Source organism: Aulonocara stuartgranti, assembly GCF_965226115.1.
Source record: "Aulonocara stuartgranti genome assembly, chromosome: 8".
In the NCBI taxonomy this organism is placed as follows: domain Eukaryota; kingdom Metazoa; phylum Chordata; class Actinopteri; order Cichliformes; family Cichlidae; genus Aulonocara; species Aulonocara stuartgranti.
In genome coordinates, this window is record NC_138959.1 from 230417 (window position 1) to 251697 (window position 21281).

General features: G+C 41.7%; 1 protein-coding gene and 1 long non-coding RNA gene across 3 annotated transcripts in view; one reads left to right on the top strand and one right to left on the bottom strand.

Moving 5' to 3' along the window:
• Window positions 1-203: 203 nt before the first annotated feature.
• On the bottom strand, window positions 204-5602 carry LOC309712721. 2 transcript variants are annotated; one of them, XR_014278368.1, is made up of 3 exons: window positions 3477-3491; window positions 1398-3018; window positions 204-1230 (listed from the first exon to the last, which is right to left on the bottom strand). It is a non-coding gene; the product is annotated as an uncharacterized lncRNA (long non-coding RNA). The 2 variants fall into 2 exon arrangements; XR_014278367.1 differs by having other exon boundaries at window positions 1398-5602.
• A 352-nt stretch (window positions 5603-5954) lies between these two features.
• LOC309712703 (neoverrucotoxin subunit alpha-like) overlaps window positions 5955-21281 on the top strand; it is a 36370-nt gene continuing 21043 nt past the window's right edge. The window contains exons 1-3 of the mRNA XM_082543733.1: window positions 5955-6069; window positions 12736-12831; window positions 18078-19529. Of these exons, the coding sequence (XP_082399859.1) occupies window positions 12741-12831; window positions 18078-19529 (1543 nt within the window). The 5' untranslated portion in view covers window positions 5955-6069; window positions 12736-12740. The remainder of the gene's footprint in view (window positions 6070-12735; window positions 12832-18077; window positions 19530-21281) is intronic.

The following is a 21281-nucleotide window of genomic DNA, read 5'->3' on the forward strand; positions in this document are numbered from 1 at the left end:
GAACTGTGAAACAGCTTTAAGCAAATAACATGAATAGTACAGAACAACAATAGACTGATTAAAGTACTGATAATCTGTGTAGATTAATGTTAACATAGATATGGTTCAAAGATTATTCTGTCAACTGGTTCAACAATGGTAAATGATTAATGATTGATACTTCTGATTATAACTGTGATCATAAGAATACAAAATAAAATATCTCCTGGTCACATTCCTCCTCTTTGGGCTGGCTTGCCAGCCCAACTCACACCAGGATTTATTTCCAAACCAAACAAACACGTTATGACACTTATCAATCCCAACGCCTCCGTTGTTTTCCAATTTTCCCACAACCCAGCTGTTCTTTTAGCTTCGGACTCGAGTTTCAGCCTGACACGCTTCAGGCCCCTTTACCACCTCCTCTTGGAGTGAAGAAACGCCCTCGGATTCTTCTTTCTTCGACTTCCGGGGTTAGACCACCCTTCAGTCGGTACACAGATCTGGGGATTATTCTGCCCCACTTTCAAACAAAGATCTGTGTGTTTGTTGTCCGTTGTCACCGCCGTGTCCCCCTTTTTGCCACAAGCCTCTCGAACCTCGTTGGTCTCCGGTGTTCCTAGTTTTCGCCAACCCCTTCTTGGTCATTGTTGTGGTTATGGGATCCATCTTCTCAAGGAGCCCCAAGGCCATGACACTTGACCCCAGTTGCTGTGAAGGATCCCCATATCTCCGTGTCCCCGTCTGGTGTCTGTTCCCTTCTCTGCAAGAGACAGAAAGCCAACACCTCTCCTGCGCTGGCTCTCCTAACCTAATGTTGTTGACTTTGTTTATTCCAATCCTATGCCATGCTTATGTGTGTAAGCGTGCATGCATTTAACCCTCTGCACGTGAAGTCAATAGCTCCAATATATCAATCCGATCCGTTGTCGGATGAAGCTTTTGACCTTCACAGACTAAGTGCCAGCTCCTTATAAGCACATTTGCAATGTGTGTATAAAAATGAACAACAGACCTCAAACAAATTGGGCATTCTTAATTCTAACTTGAGTGTAATACTCAGTTTCTGATCATCTAATTATGCTTCTCACTCGTTCCCTAAATTGTCTAGAAACCTTTAATTTTGCCATACCTAAATTATTAAAACACAAACCAAATTATAGACCCCCTATATAGGTTTTGCCTTTATGAGCACACTTCAATAATGAGCAACAACCTGCAATCTGTACCAAAAAATCTTCATGGTCCCACCTGCAATTAAAGATCAAATGCACTTTATACCTGTTTTAATTCTTCCTTATATAGAACCTCCTCAGTTTCCGGTTAGTTGCGATTAGTCTCAATTAATCGTTCTAGTTGTATTTTGCAATTCAGCTAGAAAGCAAACCTGTTAAAGTAAACAGCTTATTTACAACCACCTGCAAATCATAAGAGTAATAAACGATTCAGCACAACAGACAAGTATCATGTTCAGGTTTCTCCAATCATTAAATCACTATTATTGCCACAATTTGCTTTATTCACCCTTTGGGCAATGTTATTCCAAGAGAGAGAGCCCCTAATGGCCAGTTAGTGGGCTCTAGGTCAAACTGTCCCCAAATTTGTTATTTGTTATTATTACTTGTTTTCATGTCACTTGTCTGTTTTCTACTGCACCCCTCTCACCAAAGCAAAGCAAACATTAGCAGCACATTGACCGTAGTCAGCCATCCTCATTCCATAGGTGCTATAAAAACATTTCCTGTAAAAGAATCACAGTTTTCAAGACAGGGTGTGTCTCCCCCAACACTCTCACCAGAATACAGTGTAATAGCATCCCCAACTCCTAACCCATAAACACCGTTTCTTCACACATCCGCCCAGAAATCCTGTAATAGAAAAACATTAAAACTGTAACCCTGTAGGGAAGAAAATGTAAATGGTAACGCTGCGCAGTTACCTCTGTAAGCAACACAAGACACAAAAATGGCATTTACAGGTTCACTCATCCTCGAATATTTTGTCATCCTTCTACTCCTGTAAAAAGAAACACACATAAATTCATCCACCCTTTTATCCTATCTAGGTGGAGGTGGTTAACCTTGAGTCATGGTCAAGTCTTGTCATCTTTTACCAGTCAGTCCGTTTGTTTTTATTTCCAGTCTTTCATCCGTTCATCCATTCATTCATTTCTTTCTTTCTTTGCTGATAGTGAAACCTGTCGTCGCATTTAGTTTCCACACTCAGCAAAATGACGTCATCTCAAAAAGAAAACAAGAACTTGAATTTGGATTACCTCGCTGAATCCTTTTTTAAACAGGGACTCTCGTTTCTAATTGTCCCCACACGTGTTTCCTCCAGAACCCATTTCAATGCGGAGAAACTCACTTACAACAATTTTCTCGCCGACGTGTAATGCTTATAATTTCCGATGTGCAGATCTGCTTAAAGAAAAGATTCAGAAACAAAACACTGCACTGTTCAAAATATAAAACAAAATAAAATGAAAAATAACCAAAACAAAATGCAGACGCCCGGGTCTTAGGACTTGTCACTGAATATTCTTCCCATCAATAAAAATACCCACCTAAACCTACACAGAGTCAAATCAACACCACCTCAACCTTTTCATATTCCTAAACCTATATGTTTTGCGTTCGTGAAACAAAATTGAACCATTAAGTAATTTGAGCTCTTGAAATGTTTTAATTCTCTTAATTCTGCCAGTTTATTTCAACACTTATTCAATGACTTTTATTCAACTGCTACTTGGTCACTCGAATTTTACCTGTTCAAATTGCCTAGGGTTCAACAAAGTCTAGATCCCCGTTATCATGAAACTTGAACGGTGTACGATGATTTACTTACAGTAATTTAGAATCATCACTCAACCTAGCTCTACTACTGGCACTGCGTGACTTTTCTCACACTGGAAACCAGAATTTAGTACAGAACTTTAATACCTCAGGCAATCGTGTTCAAGGGCTGCCCCCCCTTTCTCTTCTTCTTTGTCCGTGTGTTCCTCCTTTTATTAAGTCTCCATCACAATGATGTGGCGCTCTGAAATAAGACTCACACTGTTAATTCATCGTTTTCACTCTGCACCACTGCTCAGGCTGTTTTCTTTTCTTTTTAGTGTACAGTAAACAATTGAGTCGAGGCCTTAAGCCCCAGATATCTCGCACAGGCATCGTTTTCATAACCAAACCGCTCCGGACCCTGCTCCCCAGACCACACAAATGCCCCCTGGGCTTATTATTATAGCAAATTCTATATTTGACTTTGTTGTGTGCAGCATTGAGCCTTTGTCAGTAAAGCATTCTTCATTGCAGCAGCTGGAGCATTATGTGTCACTTCTTAGTGAATTAAATCAACATTTTGATTTTGGTGCATGGGTATGTATCAGTTTTCACTCCCTCAACGAGTGCATAAGTGTTCATGTGTGTGTTTCCCTTCATTCTAAGTCGGCGCATGCAGAAGTGTGTGTTTGTGTGTTGGTGTATGTTTGTGTTCATCACCTTCCTGTTCTGTAGTTTAGGTAAACCAGCGGCCTGAAGCATGCCTTGGGGTCCTCCCCTCCTCTTTGGGTCTGTTTTCATCCGTTGTTGCAGCTGCCTGCATCTTCTCCCTGTAACTTGACCCTTTTGCTTCTGTAACTCTTTCAGGGTTTACTCCTGCTGTTGGAGCTTTGCGTCAGGTCTGACGACCTCCTGCTCCAGCAAGCTTCCGCCTGATTACAAGTCCTGTACGTGAAACTCCACATCTGACTGATGAGTTCCATTACCAGCCAGCTCCTCCGGAGCCATGCTCAGTTTCTGCTCTGATGCCTTAAGCTCTTACTGAGGGCAAAAACCTCAGAGTCTTTTCCTTCCACGTCAGATCAGAGTCTATTTATGTTGTCTTTCCTTTCCGATAGCGCTCGAATTCCTAAGAAAACACCATATGCCAGAACAACTTTATCTCACTTCTCTATTTCTCTGCTGGTGTTCCTAAATTTTTGACTAATTTAAAAGCATCTTTCAGCCCAGAGCCCGGCTCTTGCTGATCAATTACCGTTTCAAGTACGCCGCCTTGAAAAACGGTCAAATTACTAAATTCTAATTACTTTTAAAACTACTTCCCCGCCAGGAAAACACGGAGCTCCACCAGGCACGTGACACATCACAGTTCACGCTTTTGGCTTTACTTAAAGCTCAGTGTGCCCAACGTTTAGATAGGATGCAGCCAGGTCTAACCTTCTTAATCAATCAATGCAGTAGAAGGCAATCACTCATAGATTACCTGGCCAATTAACCGGGAGTCCCAAGTCCCCAGCGGGAGGCCAAAACCGGGCTAGAACCTAACCACGCGTCCAGGGTCAGGGGTCAGCGCCACCTGCTGAACAAACTGCATTCTTAGAGAGCCTAGCTTCTCAGTCCTAAACGAATTTACTTTTTTTAAAAGCCTCACGGTGAGCTCTCAGCCCCCCCGTTTAATTATCTGAAGCCCGAGACCGTCTCTGCTACCCAATTAATACCAAATTATCCCTACACTACCGATTGACTGGCTGGCATTCCCAGTCAACCCACATTTAACCTCTTAAACCGTATCTATTTGTTTCCACACACCTTAAACCGTATTAACTCAAACACATAACTTCTTAACTCAAAATTCACCCCCAAAATAAACAGCAATAAATTTAGTCAGACTACTATGCCCTATTTTAAAACTAATTACTCAAGATCACCCTGGACAGAACAGAAGCCCCACCGAGTGAACCTTTAATTTAGCGCTCAATTTCCAATTCGGCACCTTTGGAGATCCGTCAACAGGCGGTGCTTACCTCTCATATTTCGGGGCCCATCACTCAGTGAAGCTCCTGGCCGTCCGTCTGACACCACTAGACCGTCAGCCAGGCTCCTTAAAATATCCCTCCTCAAACCGGTGTTTCGGCACCAGATTGTCAGGGTTCGAATTTGAGGAAGAGACAAACGACTGCATGGTCTCAGTAGATGTCAGAATAGTGATTTTTATTACACATATGTACATATGGGGAAGATGAGCATCACAAGCCTTTTAGAGCCGATCTCCCCCGAACAAGCATCTCACAAGGCTTTTATTACAATGATGACGTCAAGTCCCATGATAAGTATCAGTCAGTTCTCAGAACTCAGGAAGTTCCCCTCACTCCACAAGTTCTCCTTATAAGGCCTCCAGATGTTTCCACTCAGCCCAGCACTCAGAGAAAACCAGTGTGTGTGGTGTGTATATCTATTCGTGTCTATTGTGAAAGTATATCTATCAGAAAACTGTCCTATTCTTACTAAGTGTGTGTGTACACATGCATGTGTTATATAAGAGCGTGCATGTACTTTCAAGGCCTGTGTACGTGCAGAACTGAACATAAAACCAAGGCAGGGTCCAGCAGGCCCCACAGGCTTCTGAGTGATTACAGAACTGTGAAACAGCTTTAAGCAAATAACATGAATAGTACAGAACAACAATAGACTGATTAAAGTACTGATAATCTGTGTAGATTAATGTTAACATAGATATGGTTCAAAGATTATTCTGTCAACTGGTTCAACAATGGTAAATGATTAATGATTGATACTTCTGATTATAACTGTGATCATAAGAATACAAAATAAAATATCTCCTGGTCACAGTCTCTATGTGCTACCTCTGTGATAGACTGGCGATCCTTCCATGGTGTATCTCACATAAGAATATTTGTGGAACCCTCCACTCACCTATATGTCAGTATTTACAGTTGTAATTCCTCATCTTAAGTTCAGTAGATTTGACTTCTCCATAATTGTTCACAAGTGAAAAGCTGCACACACTTGTTTGCAGTGTGATGTTTCATGAACTTGACTCATGAAAAAAAAAGTTCTTACCTTATTACCTTATTAGGCCTTCCCCTCACTCACCACAGGAGACTGCCCCGTGTTCCGCCTCTGCAGACAAAGTATAAATGTTGGTGTTCAGGCTTGTTTGGTCAGAGGTGCAGAGAAAGTATTTGACTTTCATACCTGATACTAATAAGTTAATAAGGTTAATCTCAGAAAACTTAAAAAATCCTTTTGTTATTTTCACACTAAAATTCCAGTTGTTGCTCGCTGCCTAAAGGTAAGAAACTCTTTGCAACAGAAACATTAGAGACTGAACTGATTGTTCTTGGACTTAATCTGAGTGATTTCTATAGTGGTGACATTTTGCTTAAAAATGACCCGCAACATTACACTAGGTGTGGCTCCTGCAGCACATGCTTTGTTCTCCCTGAGACTTTGTTCACTCGCTCAGCTTTTATATAGTGTTTGTTACATAGAAGACTCGCTGTGGGACAGATGTTGTTATGTTTCAGGCTGTGCTTGCATGGGACACTCTCACATAGTTCTGGTTTCCAGATTAATCATTAATCAAACATTGTCTGAATGTTCCACTGGAATACTTAAAGAGATATTTCATTGGAAATGTTTCATGGACGTCACGGTAATGCCTGGAATTTGGACTAAACATGTCCAAATTCAATTCAATTCAATTCAATTCAATTTTACTTATATAGCACCAAATCACAAAAACAGACGCTACAATAATACAAAATTATCTCTGTTTCTACTCTAAGCAACTGGCGTGACTAACAGGCAGAACAATTACATTCTCTTCCACTAGAGAGCTGTACAACTAGCTGCTCTAATTAAATGGGTTGCAACTGGAGGTAAAACAGAAGTCAAGTCAAAGAAGAAATTACATAATAGTCATGCTGTGAGTGAGACAATGCAGTGCATTATAGCAATAGCTAAATATTTGAAAATAAAAAGTAGTCAGTCAGACCTGGGTCCTGGAGACAATTCTGACCTAGCTGAAGGTCAGAAGAAAGCACAAAAGGTATACTGGAGACAAACTTAACCAATTCTGCATATTTGTTTGGTGTGCTGTGGCTCCAAAACGTTAGGAAAACTGCTATAGCAAATTAACAATTCTTCAGAACCACAGTTTAGTTTGTACCTTATGTGGTCGCAAATTTTGAAGCCATCCTGATAACCTTATCTTACCAACGATGTGGAGATCCAACTTTTTTAGATCCAAATAAAATCAAGGCACTCAAAAAGATGCTGGAAAATAGTAGAATTCTTTTGAACAGAGTTTAATAAACTGAAGCATATGAACAGCAAGAAAATCTATACAGAGTATAGGAAGACGATACATAGCAGAAGGCAAGCAAAGCAAAAACCCCGGGGTGTACAGCTTTAAGTACAGACAGCAGAGAAACACAGAGACAAACAGAAAATAGCAGCAGGAAAAAGAGGATTTGGGGTGTCATCTGGTCCCCTAATATATAGGGTCCAGTATTCCCACCCTCTGCTGGGTTACTTTCCAGCTCATCCTCCAGCCAAACACGGCTGCAGGGTCGAGTACCAGCCAAGATCTTGGCCAAAGGTCAGTCAGGACTCTGACTACCCTTTGCTTTGGCTTATCACAATAGGTCACAACCCAGGCAAACATAACACATTAATCCAAATAATGAAATCTTACAACAGACAGTCAGCATGTGGCATAATCTTATATTATACATGTAAATAATACCCGACCTAACTATATAGGTTACATGCTTATTCTCATTGTAGGTTTATAGTAGGTGTGTGTGTGTGTGTGTGTGTGTGTGTGTGTGTGTGTGTGTGTGTGTGTGTGAATTTATCGTCTGATCTTTAAGGTGATTTTATTGTATATATTCAGTATCTCTGTTATAATGTAACTGTTATGGTTGTGCTGCATGAAAGACGTTGAGTGTGTATTGGGGGGAGTTAGTTACTGGAGCTGGAGAGTGAGTTATTCAGGAGAACTCTCAACAGCATTAACTACCATAATCTTATATTATACATGTAAATATTAACCTTAATAAACCATTGTGAAGCAAAATGTCTTGTGCTTAAGACTCTGGGTGAAAGTTAAAATATATATGTTCAGTGCAGTAGATAGTTACATAGGTACATATGTCACCCAAAAATCCACCAAACTTAGTTGGCCTGATCACTTAATAGAGATTGAAAATGTGATGTCATTTAGGGGTAAAACCGCAAAGGATTCTGGGAACTCGTGCCAAGAGGTACTAGTGCTCGCAGGCTTTGAAATCAGTTACACAGCGATAAAAAGAAACACAAAAAATAGCAAGAAGCTGTTGTATTATTAACTGCAATAGCCGGTTGCACGACAGCCACGGGAAGCCGACGGGTAAAGAGATTGGTTGTTATCGGATTACGTCGTTGAAGAGAAATTGTTCAGCCATGTTTCCGAAGTAACAAAGAGGCGACGGACGGCCTGGATTGCAGCTATTCGAAGGCCAAATATAACGTCCCAGAACACTCCAGCTCACATGTTAGTCTGCTCCAAACATTTCCACAAAGGTCAGTGTTTTGTAGTAGTTAATACGTCATTTTTCATAACATAATTGGTGATATAGGTTACAAGCAAGTCTGGCGCTGAACAGAAATTGTGGCGCTATGCTCCTTTGTTTATTGTGCATAAATAGTGAATTGTCCTGACACAATATTGCGTTTCGCTTCTGTTATTACCATGGTACATTGACAAAAACATATACTTTTATTCACAGGATGAAACAGTTGTATCACTAATTGCCCAGTACGATTACAGCATACAATATTATTGTCACTGCTACAGAAATTATTTAAGCTACTAATTTAAGCTACTAATTAATTACCGTTGAGCTCAAAGGTCCTATTAATAAACGGTTAACGAATGTGTATTTATGAAGACGATTTGTCCATCCATCCATTCATCTTCATCTGCTTTATCCGGGGCCGGGTCGCGGGGGCAGCAGTCTAAGCAAAGAGGCCCAGACCTCCCTCTCCCCAGCCACCTCCTCCAGCTTATCTGGGGGAACACCAAGGCGTTCCCAGGCCAGCCAAGAGATATAATCTCTCCAGCGTGTCCTGAGTCTGCCCCGGGGCCTCCTCCCTGTCGGACATGCCTGGAACACCTCACCCAGCAGGCGCCCAGGGGGCATCCTTGTCAGATGCCCGAACCACCTCAGCTGGCTCCTTTCGATGTGGAGGAGCAGCGGCTCTACTCTGAGCCCCTCCCGGATGGCCGAACTTCTCACCCTATCTCTAAGGGAGAGGCCAGCCACCCTTCGGAGGAAGCTCATTTCTGCCGCTTGTATCCGCGATCTCGTTCTTTCGGTCACTACCCACAGCTCGTGGCCATAGGTGAGGGTAGGGACGTAGATCGACCGGTAAATTGAGAGCTTCGCTTTTACACTCAGCTCCCTCTTCACCACGACGGACCAATGCAGCGTCTGCATTACTGCAGCTGCAGCCCCAATCCATCTGTCGATCTCCAACTCCCTTCTCCCATCACTCGCGAACAAGACCCCGAGATACTATGAAGATGATTTGTGAGACTGGTAAACTTATGATACGTACGATGGTCTTTTGTTCTTCACGGTGCATTTCAAGGTCCTGCACCCATCCGTCGGTAAACTGTACCTGGGCTTGTTGCAGTGACCTGAAGTTACTAAACTTCATGAGTGTATGCACTCACTCCAAGAACCGTATGATCATAAACATGAGCGTGGTGAAAGTTGGGCAGCACGCTAACGTCTTTTGTCCACTCTGTGTGCTCGTAAGGGTCTAACCCTTTCACTCCTTTGATTTTTTCATCGTATCTTTTCTTTGCCTTTTCATCAAGTCTGTCTTTGTACGGACCGGGATTGTTCTCCTTCGTTTTGCACATACCTTTTTTGGAGGGCAAAGAAAAAGGAAGAAGGTATTGGAACCGGAGAATGAACGTTTTGCTGCAAATGCTTGCATTTGATGCAGTACTTGAATTGTTTTGCCACGAGTTCCCGGCATGCAATGCACGAAAGTCACGTGGTCAGTCAATCGCTGTTGCGATTGGATCTTTGATGCTTTTATTTAAACTTTTTATTTGCAACTTTATTTAAGTTCTGTGAACTGCTTCCAAATTTCACTAAACACTTTAAATGTCACTCAAATCTTAAGACAAAATCACACTTTCCAACCCAAATTTTGAGTGGCTTCACAAAATTGTGATTTACACATTCACTTGGGAACTGAAAGGTTGCGAGTTTGATTCCAGCTGGAGTCAGAAGAAGGACATCCCATGTAAAACTACCCACTGTCCCTAGTGGCTGAAAGTAATTCAAATTCAAATTTTATTTGTCACACACACACAACCATACACAGTATGACATGGGGGTGAAATGCTTGTAGCTGTACAATGCCCGACCATTAAATGACAGAAGAAAAGTTTTACAATATTTACAATTTACAGTTTACTACAAAATTTACAAATTAACTTGGGAATTTACAGTGAAGAATGTGCAAATAGCAGAAGAGATTATAAAGATTATAAAATATAGGAATTATAGGATTATAGGAAATGTGTGGTGATGCGTGTGGTGATGTGATGTGTGGGAGAGTCCAGTCCTACACCTGGTTCAGGGCCCAAATAGCCTGGGGGAAGAAGCTCCTCCTCATTCTCTCTGTTTTGGCCTTAAGGGAGCGGAAGCGCTTCCCAGACCTCAACAGTGAGAAGAGTCCATTGTTGGGATGGGAGCGGTCCATCGTAATCTTCCTAGCTTTGGTCTTGCACCGCTTGGTGTAGATGGACAGCAGGTCAGGCAGCTCTGATTGAATGATGCGTTCGGCTGAGCGCACCACTCTTTGCAGATCTCGTCTGTCCTGCTTGGTGCTGTTTCCAAACCAGGTGCAGATGTTTGCCGTCAGGATGCTCTCGATGGTGCAGGAGTAGAAGTTATTGAGCACCTTCAGTGGCAGATGGAAGTCTCTAAGTCTTCTGAGGAAGAAGAGACGCTGACGGGCTTTCTTAACCAGGGTGTTGATGTGGCAGGACCATGACAGGTCCTGAGTGATGTGGACACCCAGGTATCGGAAACTGTCCACTCTCTCCACTGGCGTGCCACTGATGATGAGGGGTTTGTAATTCCTCGCCTGCTTTGTAGTGAAGTCCACGATCAGCTCCTTAGTCTTGCTGATGTTTAGGAGGAGGTTATTCTCCTGGCACCAGGTCTCCAGGTTCCTAATCTCCTCCAGGTAGGCCGTCTCGATGTTGTCAGAGATCAGGCCCACAACTGCAGTGTCGTCAGCAAACTTGACAATGGAGGTGGTGTCTGATGTGGCTACACAGTCATAAGTGTACAGTGAGTACAGCAGGGGGCTTCAAACACAGCCCTGAGGCGCTCCAGTGCTGAGTGAGATGGAGGGGGAGACTTGTTTTCCCACCCTCACTGATTGGGGTCTGTCTGTGAGGAAGTTGAGGATCCACTGACACAGTGATGAGCTGAGTCCTAGATCCGTCAACTTGGTGAAAAGCTTAGAGGGAATTATTGTGTTGAATGCTGAACTGTAGTCCACAAACAGCATCCTAACATAATTCCCTCTGCCAGTGTCCAGGTGACTCAGGGATGTGTGGAGCAGGTGAGATATGGCATCGTCTGTGGAACGATTAGTCCGGTAAGCAAACTGAAGTGAGTCGATGGTGGCAGGAAGTGAAGAAGTGATGTGATCTCTCATCAGTCTTTCAAAACACTTCATTACAATTGAAGTCAGTGCTACTGGACACTAACACTAACACTAAAACTTTGCAATATACTAAAGTCATTGTACAGGGTGGGCCATTTATATGGATACACCGTAATAACATGGGAATGGTTGGTGATATTAAAGTCCTGTTTGTGGCACACTAGTATATGTGAGGGGGCAAACTCCTCAGGATGGGTGGTGACCATGGTGGCCATTTAGAAGTCGGCAATCTTGGATACAACTTTTGTTGTTGTTTTGTCACCATTGTTTTTCTTGTGACATTACCAACAAGTTTGATGTGTCACATGGCCCTCTTCCTATTGAAAAAACAAAAGTTGTTGTTTTCACTTGGTATATAAGCCACAAGCCAGCGTCCATTGTCAGAGACCAGTGTGGCGTTTGATAGTATTAAGCCAGATCAGAAGATGCTCATCAAGTGTTTGCAGTTTATTTAAAAACTTCCATCACACTTTATTAACAGATATCAGTGTCTGTGTAATGTTCCCATAGAGTCGGTGGGATTCCCAGCAGGTCCCTGAGGTCTTGTGACCAGGGCTTGCTGGTTGTCCAGCACACTAGATTAAAAACAAAAGGTGAAAGAGTCTTTGTTTCTGTGGCTCCCAGACTTTGGAACTCTCTACCATTGAGTTTGAGATCTGTAGACTCTGCCAGTCCTTTTTAAAAACAGTTAAAAACCCATCTTTTTCAACTTGCCTTTGGTTGATGTTGTTTTATGTTCTTTGTGATTTTATCTCGAAAGGTGACATATAAATAAAATGTTACTTACTTTACTTACAGTAGTGCAGTTTAGATCAGTCAGATATGTGGCTAATTTCTACAGTGCTTATATGAAGTTCTGGTGGTTGTAAGTGGTGGTTCAGTCCATGTTATTATTGTGTGTATGAGGGTTCGGTCGGCCATTTGTTTATTTTGTCTATTGTGTGTATCGGTTGTAGGTGGTTGTGTGTGTGTGTGTTCAGTCCATGAGCTTAATGTGGGTCAGATGTCAGGAGGCAGAGTTCAGGAGTCTGACGGCTGTAGGGAAGAAGCTGTTCTGGTACCTGGTGGTCTTAGTCCGGTCTTAGTCCGTTTTTGTTTTGTTTTTTACTTGTTTTATTTTCAAATTGATTAATTTGCACTTTATCGTTTACAGTAGGATTAACTTTGCTGTGCCTTCCACAAAACTGTCTGTATATTTTTATTTATGTAGGAAACATGGACTCAAAAATAATGGAGGTGGCTGCTCTGGGTCGACCTTTCACCTTAGGGATGCTCTATGATGCCCGGAGTGATAAACTCATCCCAGGTAACGTGTGACATGTTTAGATTCTCAGTCTATATCCACTGTATCCAAACTGATTTTAGAACATCTGGACAGCATAATCTCACATTTTTATCAAAGACTCACCCCTGAACTCAGTTTTCATTCTGTAATCAAAAGTTCACATCTGATATTGGAAAAAATACCAGGTTTGTTGAAGTGTAATTTTTTGTTTTGATTGGTTTGACCTGAGAGAAATTTCCAGACATTCAATTACTTCAAACATCCACAATAACATCTGATTTCCATTTTTGGTTGTGAATTATAATCATACTGTATGTGAATTCAAAGGTGGAGCACAGGTAGGTACAATTTGTTCTCCAAAATATCAGGACAATGTGTTTATTGAACAGTTGTAAAAGTGAAAAGCAAAAATTCTGATTGAACTTCATAAAATTGGGGGTGGGAATTTAACGCGTTAAACGCAATTAATTAATCTTTTAAAAATGTGTTAAAAATTTACACATTTAATCACCCTTTGTGATCCAAGCAAAGGGGAACTTTTGTCAATGCATGATGTCCTGGTATATCGATTATACTGATGCACAGAACTACAAAAATGGAAGAATCAGAAAGCACGTTGCTAGGACTGATCGGAGGCAAACTTTATTTCAAAAGACTAACCGACGGAAGCCTTGATAAAAGCACCGTACAGTACCATCCAAATGCAAAACATGTTGCAGTGAGCACAGAAACTGTGGGAGCTGTTAGCAGTCCCAGTAACAAAAAAACGTGTTGGCAGCCCAAACTTGATGACTGGCTTCAGGACCAAAATTAATAAGTCAGCATTGGACAAACTGCTATATTCTCTCACAAAATTGATCGCTCAGTGGGCGGATCAATCCAAATATTGATTCTATCGATACCAAGTCAGTATCGGTTCGATACAAGCCTGGTGAGATCTATTCTTTACTTTCAGTTCCGCTCTTGTTTGCAATGCTGTGCTTGCGGCAAAGAGAAAAGAGCCAGGTCGCCAGACTCAGCGCTTGTGTTTAGGTGTTGCGCTGTCAGGTCACGTGACTTAGACGCTTTGAGGGTTGTTAAGTTGTTTACATATTATATTTTCAGTAGTTGTTTTTGTTGTTGAGAGTTTTTATTGTAATTTTTGTAATATAGTTTCTCAACAGTACTTGTTTGTTATAATTTGTTTACTGATTTGATAACTTTAAACCACCACGGCAGACCCGATGATAATCACGCGGTTGCTGTAACAGTACATTAAATGGCTGCAGCTCTCCTGCTGCCAGCTGTGCACATCACCACCAACAAAAACAACACAAGCAGAGCACAGGTTTCAAGCTGGCGAGGCGTGATTGTAGATGCCGTGCAGGCATAGCTGGACTGCCAATTGTGCATACCGGGCATTTGCCCGGTGGGCCGATGGTGATTTTTCGTTTTTATGGGCCAATGATTTTTTTTTGTAACGGCATGAACAATGAAAGGTGGTGTATTGACCAGATGCTGGCCGATGTGTAAAAATAACTCAGTTGTTTGGTGGTGGCTGTGGCGGAGCTTCCACTGAGGCCAGCAGGTGGATGAGGGAAGGGGAGGCAGGAGGAGCAGAGCCCCGAAGCGGTGAACTGGCGGTTATGAGCTGCAGTCTATCTGGGTCAGATATAAACCAAGTTTAATTTATTTTCGTCGTGCTGACTTTTTAGTCAGTTACAATAACTCGTACTGTGTACTAGCTAGCATGACGGAGTTTCTATACAGCTGGGTGGGTGCTATGATGTTACTGATAGTGAACTTTATTTTATTCACAAGGTTAGTTAGTACAGTTGCTGTAAAAAACGTAATCTTCCCGCATTCAGAGAAAATATTACGCGTTTCGTATTGAGCTGAGAAGGAGCACAGTTTGTCCCAGACTTCAGCTAGAATGGAAAAAGACACAAAGCTGGAGTTATTCTGTCTTTACGCTGTCAGCTGTCTCTTCTTCTCTCCCCTCCCTCTCCTGTTGCTACTTCAATCATGAAACTGATCAATGATCAGCTGATCAGCTTCTCTCTCTTGTTTGTTTATCTCCCACTTTGCGCCAGAAAGAGGAAAACACGCTAAACAACAGCAGCACATTTAAGCTTGATCAGCTGTTGTTAGAATTTATTTAATATTACTTTCTAGTATCAGCTGAGGTTTGCTGGAGCCACAGCTGTAAAGCTGCTGGTCATGATGTCGGTTTGGATATGTGGTGAGAGGGAAACATGAAGATGAAACCAGGAGATGTCCTTAGGCAAGGCAAGGCAAGGCAAATTTATTTGTATAGCACAATTCAACAACAAGGTGATTCAAAGTGCTTTACAGAGACATTAGAAACAAAAACAAATAAAAAGCATGATTTAAAATTGATTAAAACAAGCAAACAAACAAACTAACTAATTAACAAACAAACAAACAAACAAACAAACAAAACAGTATATAAAATCAAAACAGATAAGATCAGAACAGTACATAAAATCAGTAGTTAATGTAAGTTTTGAAATTTAAGAGTGTGGATTTGGTGCTTTATTCAAATGCAGCTGAGAACAGGTGAGTCTTCAACCTGGATTTAAATAAACTGAGTGTTTCAGCTGATCTGAGGCTTTCTGGGAGTTTGTTCCAGATATAAGGAGCATAAAAGCTGAATGCAGCTTCTCCGTGTCTGGTTCTGACTCTGGGAACTGATAAAAGACCGGATCCAGATGACCTGAGGGATCTGGAAGGTTCATACTGGGTCAGGAGGTAACTGATGTATTTTGGTCCTAAACCATTCAGAGCTTTATAGACCAGCATCAGAACTTTAAAGTCTATCCTCTGACGGACAGGCAGCCAGTGTAAAGACCTCAGAGCTGGACTGATGTGGTCCACTTTTTTGGTCTTAGTGAGGACTCGAGCAGCAGAGTTCTGAATGAGCTGTATTTGTCTGACTGATTTTTTAGGTAGACCTGCAAAGATGCTGTTACAGTAGTCAAGCCTACTAAAGATGAATGCATGGACTAGTTTTTCCAGGTCCTGTTGAGACATCAGATCTTTTATCCTTGAAATATTCTTGAGGTAATAGTAAGCTGACTTTGTTATTGTCTTAATGTGTTTTTCTAAGTTTAGGTCTGCATCCATCACTACACCCAAATTTCTCGCCTGGTTTGTGGTTTTTAGATGTATAGATTGAAGTTCTCTGGTGACCTGTAATCGTTTTTCTTTGGCGCCAAAGACTATTACCTCAGTTTTGTTTTTGTTTAGCTGGAGAAAATTGTGGCACAACCAGTCATTAATTTCCTCAATGCATTTACCAAGAGCCTGTACAGGGCCTTGGTCTCCTGCTGACATTGTGATATATATTTGTGTGTCATCTGCATAGCTATGATAGTTTATTTTGTTGTTCATAATAATGTGTGCCAGTGGGAGCATGTAAATGTTAAACAGAAGGGGTCCCAAGATGGAACCTTGGGGAACTCCACATGTGATACTTGTCTGCTCAGATGTGAAGTTACCTATTGATACAAAGTATTTCCTGTTTTCTAAGTATGTTTTGAACCAGTTTAGTACAGTTCCTGAAAGACCTGCCCAGTTCTCCAGTCGTTTGAGTAATGTGTTGTGGTCAACTGTATCAAATGCTGCACTGAGATCCAGTAAAACTAAGACTGACATTTTTCCACTGTCTGTGTTCAGACATATGTCATTAAACACTTTGGTCAGAGTGGTTTCAGTGCTGTGGTTCTGTGTAAAACCTGACTGGAAGGCATCGTAGCAGTTATTCTGTTTTAAGAAGTAACTGAGCTGTTGAGAAACTGCTTTTTCAATGATCTTACTTAAAAATGGGAGATTTGAGATCGGCCTGTAGTTGTTCATTTGTGTCTTGTCAAGATTGTCCTTTTTCAGTATAGGTTTGATTACAGCAGTTTTTAGTGATTCTGGAAACACACCTGATAATAAAGAAAAGTTGACGATCTGTAACAGGTCTGACTCTAAAGTCTTTGAGACCTTTTTGAAAAAACTTGTTGGCAGGACATCTAAACAGCAAGAGGAGGAGTTCAGTTGACCTAAGATGTCCTCCAGGTCTTTGCTGTTAATAGGGTGAAACTGTTTCATGGTGTTTAAACAGTTTTTTGGTGGACACAGTACATATCCTGGATCTGCTGTTGATGTACCAATTGCTTGTCTAATTTTTTGGATTTTTTCTGTGAAGAATTTGGCAAAGTCATTGCAGGCCATGGTCGAATGAAGTTCAGCTGCCACTGACACAGGAGGGTTTGTTAGCCTGTCAACTGTAGAAAATAAGACCCGAGCATTATGACTGTTTTTAGTGATGATGTCAGAGAAGTAGGACATCCTTGCACTCCTCAGTTGTAAATTATAATTGTGAAGTTTCTCTTTATAGATGTCATAATGAACCTGGAGGTTTGTTTTTCTCCATCTGCGCTCAGCTTTCCTACACTCTCTTTTTTCATTTTTCACCAGTGTGGAGTTTCTCCATGGAGACTTTTTCCTTCCAGAGATAACCTTCACCTTAATGGGAGCAATAGTGTCCATTACATTTAACATGTTAGCATTGAAGCTATTGACGAGCTCATTGACTGACCCTCTGGACAGGTCAGGTGTTAATGGGAAGACCTGGTTAAAAATTGCACTACTGTGTTCAGTTATACACCGTTTTGTGATCACTGCTGTTGATATATTTATGTGGGCTGAGATTTTACTTTCAAAGAAAACACTCTTACTGAATCATGAGAGCTGAACAGGTGATGGAGAAACAGGTTTACCTTTTAGGTGACATGAATGAGTTGAAGGGAAGTTATGAACTGTTTCTGAGAGACAAATAACACCAGGATCCTTTTCTAATTTCATAAAATGTTATTCAGCTGCATTCCTACAAGAGGGAGAAAATCTTTCATCAATCATTCAACAGCTGCAGTAACTCTTTAAAATACAAGACAGAGTCAGCTGGATTCTACTTTTAACAGTTTACTGGCATTTAAAATTCTGCTTTGCTTTGTTAGTTTAGAATAATAATTATTATTATTAGTAGCAGTTGTAGTATTTCAATCAAAACTGAAGAATAAAGGATGCAAAATTCAGTATAAACCAAATAACTTCTTCTGGGTGTAGTGGACGCATCTTAATGAAACAAATGAGTATATATGTAAATAAAATGTACTGCATTAAGTAAAATTAAAACACAGTGTATACTCTGGTGCTGATGTTTCAAAGGACTCGTTTTTTTTCCCTCTTAACCATTTTGTGGATCTCATGTCTTAAAGGTGTCACCCTGTGGGAAGCTAAAACTCTGCAGGAGAAGTCAGTGGAGAAAAATCAGCACAGCAGTGAGTTTGAAGTCAGTGCGTCTGATTCCACTAAAACAAAATCCTCTCTGCTGGATGTTAATGCTTCACTAAAGGCCAGTTTCCTGGGTGGACTCATTGAAGTTGGAGGATCAGCCAAGTATCTGAATGATAACAAGAAATCTCACCATCAGAGTCGAGTCACACTTCAGTACAAAGCTACCACCAAATTCAAACAGCTGATGTTGACTCCTGATGAAACCAAGAACACTCAAGAAGCAGAAGATGTGAAGAATTTGGCGACACATGTAGTCACAGGAATCCTTTATGGAGCAAATGCTTTCTTTGTGTTTGACAGTGAGAAGTTAGATGATAGCAGCATTCAAGTCATCGAGGGCAGCATGCAAGCAGTGATAAAGAAGATCCCCTCATTTAATGTTGAGGGGAAAGTTGACATCAAGCTGAGTGATGAAGAAAAAGCTGTGACTGATAAATTCACCTGCAAGTTCTATGGAGACTTCATCCTTGAAAGCAACCCTGCAACATTTGAAGATGCAGTGAAGACATACATGCAACTTCCAAAACTACTGGGAGAAAACAGAGAAAATTGTGTTCCACTGAAGGTCACACTGATGCCTCTGAAGAATTTACATCCAGAAGCTGCTGAGATGATGACTGGTATCAGTGTTGCACTTGTTATAAAGGCTCAAGATGCTCTGAAGGACCTCTATAATCTTGAAATAAGATGCAATGATCTGCTGGAGGACAGAGTAGTGAGAAGCTTTCCACAGATACAAGAAAAATTGAGCAGATTCAAGAAGCTCTGTGAGTATTTCAGATCTTCAATCCAAGAAACAATGGCTGAGAAACTTCCCTCCATCAGGGCAGGTGAGGAAGATGAGCAGGAATTAGTGAAAGTGTTTGATGACAGAGACAAGTCACCGTTCAGTCGGGAGAGATTAACCAAGTGGATCAAAGATGAAGAGAGAGAAGTCACCATCATCAGGTACTTTGTAGACATGATGGAGGGAACAAAGATCATCTCAGACCAGTCTGAGCTGGACAGAGAGGTGTTTAAACCAGGAGTAGAGGAAGTTCTCTGCTTTGTTTTCACCTCCCTGAAATCCACTGACCCATATCTGCAGAACATGTCTGACTACTTGGAGAAAAAGAAACTGGAAGGTACTGATGGTAACACTCCACCTACCCAGGACCAATGGTACTTCTCTGATGAAGTGATAAAGCAGATGACAGAAAAGGCCAAAGCGGTGAAAAACTGCAGCAGGCTGTTTATAACAGCCATTCAAAATGACAAATACAAAGGAGGAAGTATCTACCACTACAGGAACACAAACCTGGTCACTGATGATTTCTCAGGACCTGATGTCACTGATGTGGAAAAGGTGACGAACAGGAGAGATCTGACCTGTTGTAAGTACAAACAAAATAACACTCTTTCATCTTAAAATTATCTGAACTGTTTAAAGTGAAATTATTCCCATTGATCCATCCATCCATCCATCTTCTTCTGCTTATCTGGGGCCGGGTTGCGGGGGCAGCAGCCCAAGCAGAGAAGCCCAGACCTCCCTCCCCCCAGTCACCTCCTCCAGCTTGTCTGGGGGAACACCAAGGCGTTCACAGGCCAGCTGAGAGATATATTCTCTCCAGCGTGTCCTGGGTTTGCCCCAGGTCCTCCTCCTGGTGGGAGAACACCTCACGCAGGAGGCACCCAGGAGGCATCCTTGTCAGCTGCCCAAACTGCCTCAACTGGCTCCTTTCGATGTGGGGGAGCAGCCGCTCTACTGGCCAAACTTCTCACCCTATCTCTAATGGAGAGGCCAGCCACCCTTCAGAGGAAGCCCATTTCTGCCGCTTGTATCCTCAATCTCATTCTTTCATGAATACAGCTGCATTCAGAGAGTTTACAGTATTTAATAATCCAGTAAAGTCCCGTTTCAGAACCTCCGACTGTTGTTTGGACACATCGTTTGACCCTGTATGCAAAACAATGTTTATCACAGTTGGATATTCATCTGCAATTTGAAGAATTCTCTCCTTCAGGTTGTTGATCATATGGCCAGTCGGTTTCAGAGATTTCAGCTAGCTGTGCTCTGCCCGTGATACGTCCTCCCCTTCCAGGAGACATGATTTATGTCTTGGTTTTGCACCAAGACAGTCCAAGGGGGGATTATCGCTTGAGGATTTATAATAGTGCACAAAGTCTACTTTCTTGGTCATGTTATCTGTGCTCTTTAACTGTGTACTAGCTTGCTCATCGCCATTGTTTTGAATCAAACGCAAGGTTGTTTCATTTCCACACAGTCCATTTACCTCCACGTTTACTTCTAAGCGATGAATTTTTGTCTCCAGTACTGCAATCTTCTGCAGGAGGCTGTGGTAGTCATCTGTGGAGAGGGAAGGCATCTTGTTGCTAGTTAGCCTGGCGGTTAGCACCTTTCCAGGCTATTGAGGCTGTTTGGTGCCCAGACGCTGTAATCAGGCTTCAGCTGTGTCTAGGCCACAGACACATGGAGCGCTGAGGATAAGGTAACTATAAAAATGTTGCTGTTTCTGTTAAGAACACTTTAGTCCTAATGATCTATAAGTGTCCAGAAGCTATCGCAGGTAAGCTCATATGGAAAAAAGGGAAAAAATCAGCATAAAAATCAATAAAAATCAATAAAAAAAGCAAAGCATTTAAAGAGCAAAGAGATGAAGCGTCCACACTCACAAAGGGGAAGGAGTTATACAGCTTGGGATCATAGGTGTGGATGGGGACGTAGACCGACCGGTAAATTGAGAGCTTCGCTTTTACACTCAGCTCCCTCTTCACCACAACTGACCTGTACAGTGTCTGCATCACTGCAACCGCAGCAACAATCTGTCTGTCGATCTGTTGAGCTCCCTTCTCCTGTTACTCATGAACAAGACCCCGGGATACTTAAACTCGCAACAGCATGTGTGATCCTAAAGGAATTTGACCCAACAATGAACTTAGCGAAGGTTAACCAATAAACATTATGTTGAGTCTTTACTCTGCTTCAAGTAAAAGTATAGTCTTATATATGGGTCTCTCTAAAATCGTCTTAGTTGTGTGCTTCCCCTTATTGTCTCTAGTAGAGTCACCGATGAGAAGCTTACCTTTTCTGACTCTGCCGTCAGCTCCTGGAGTGACTTCCACAA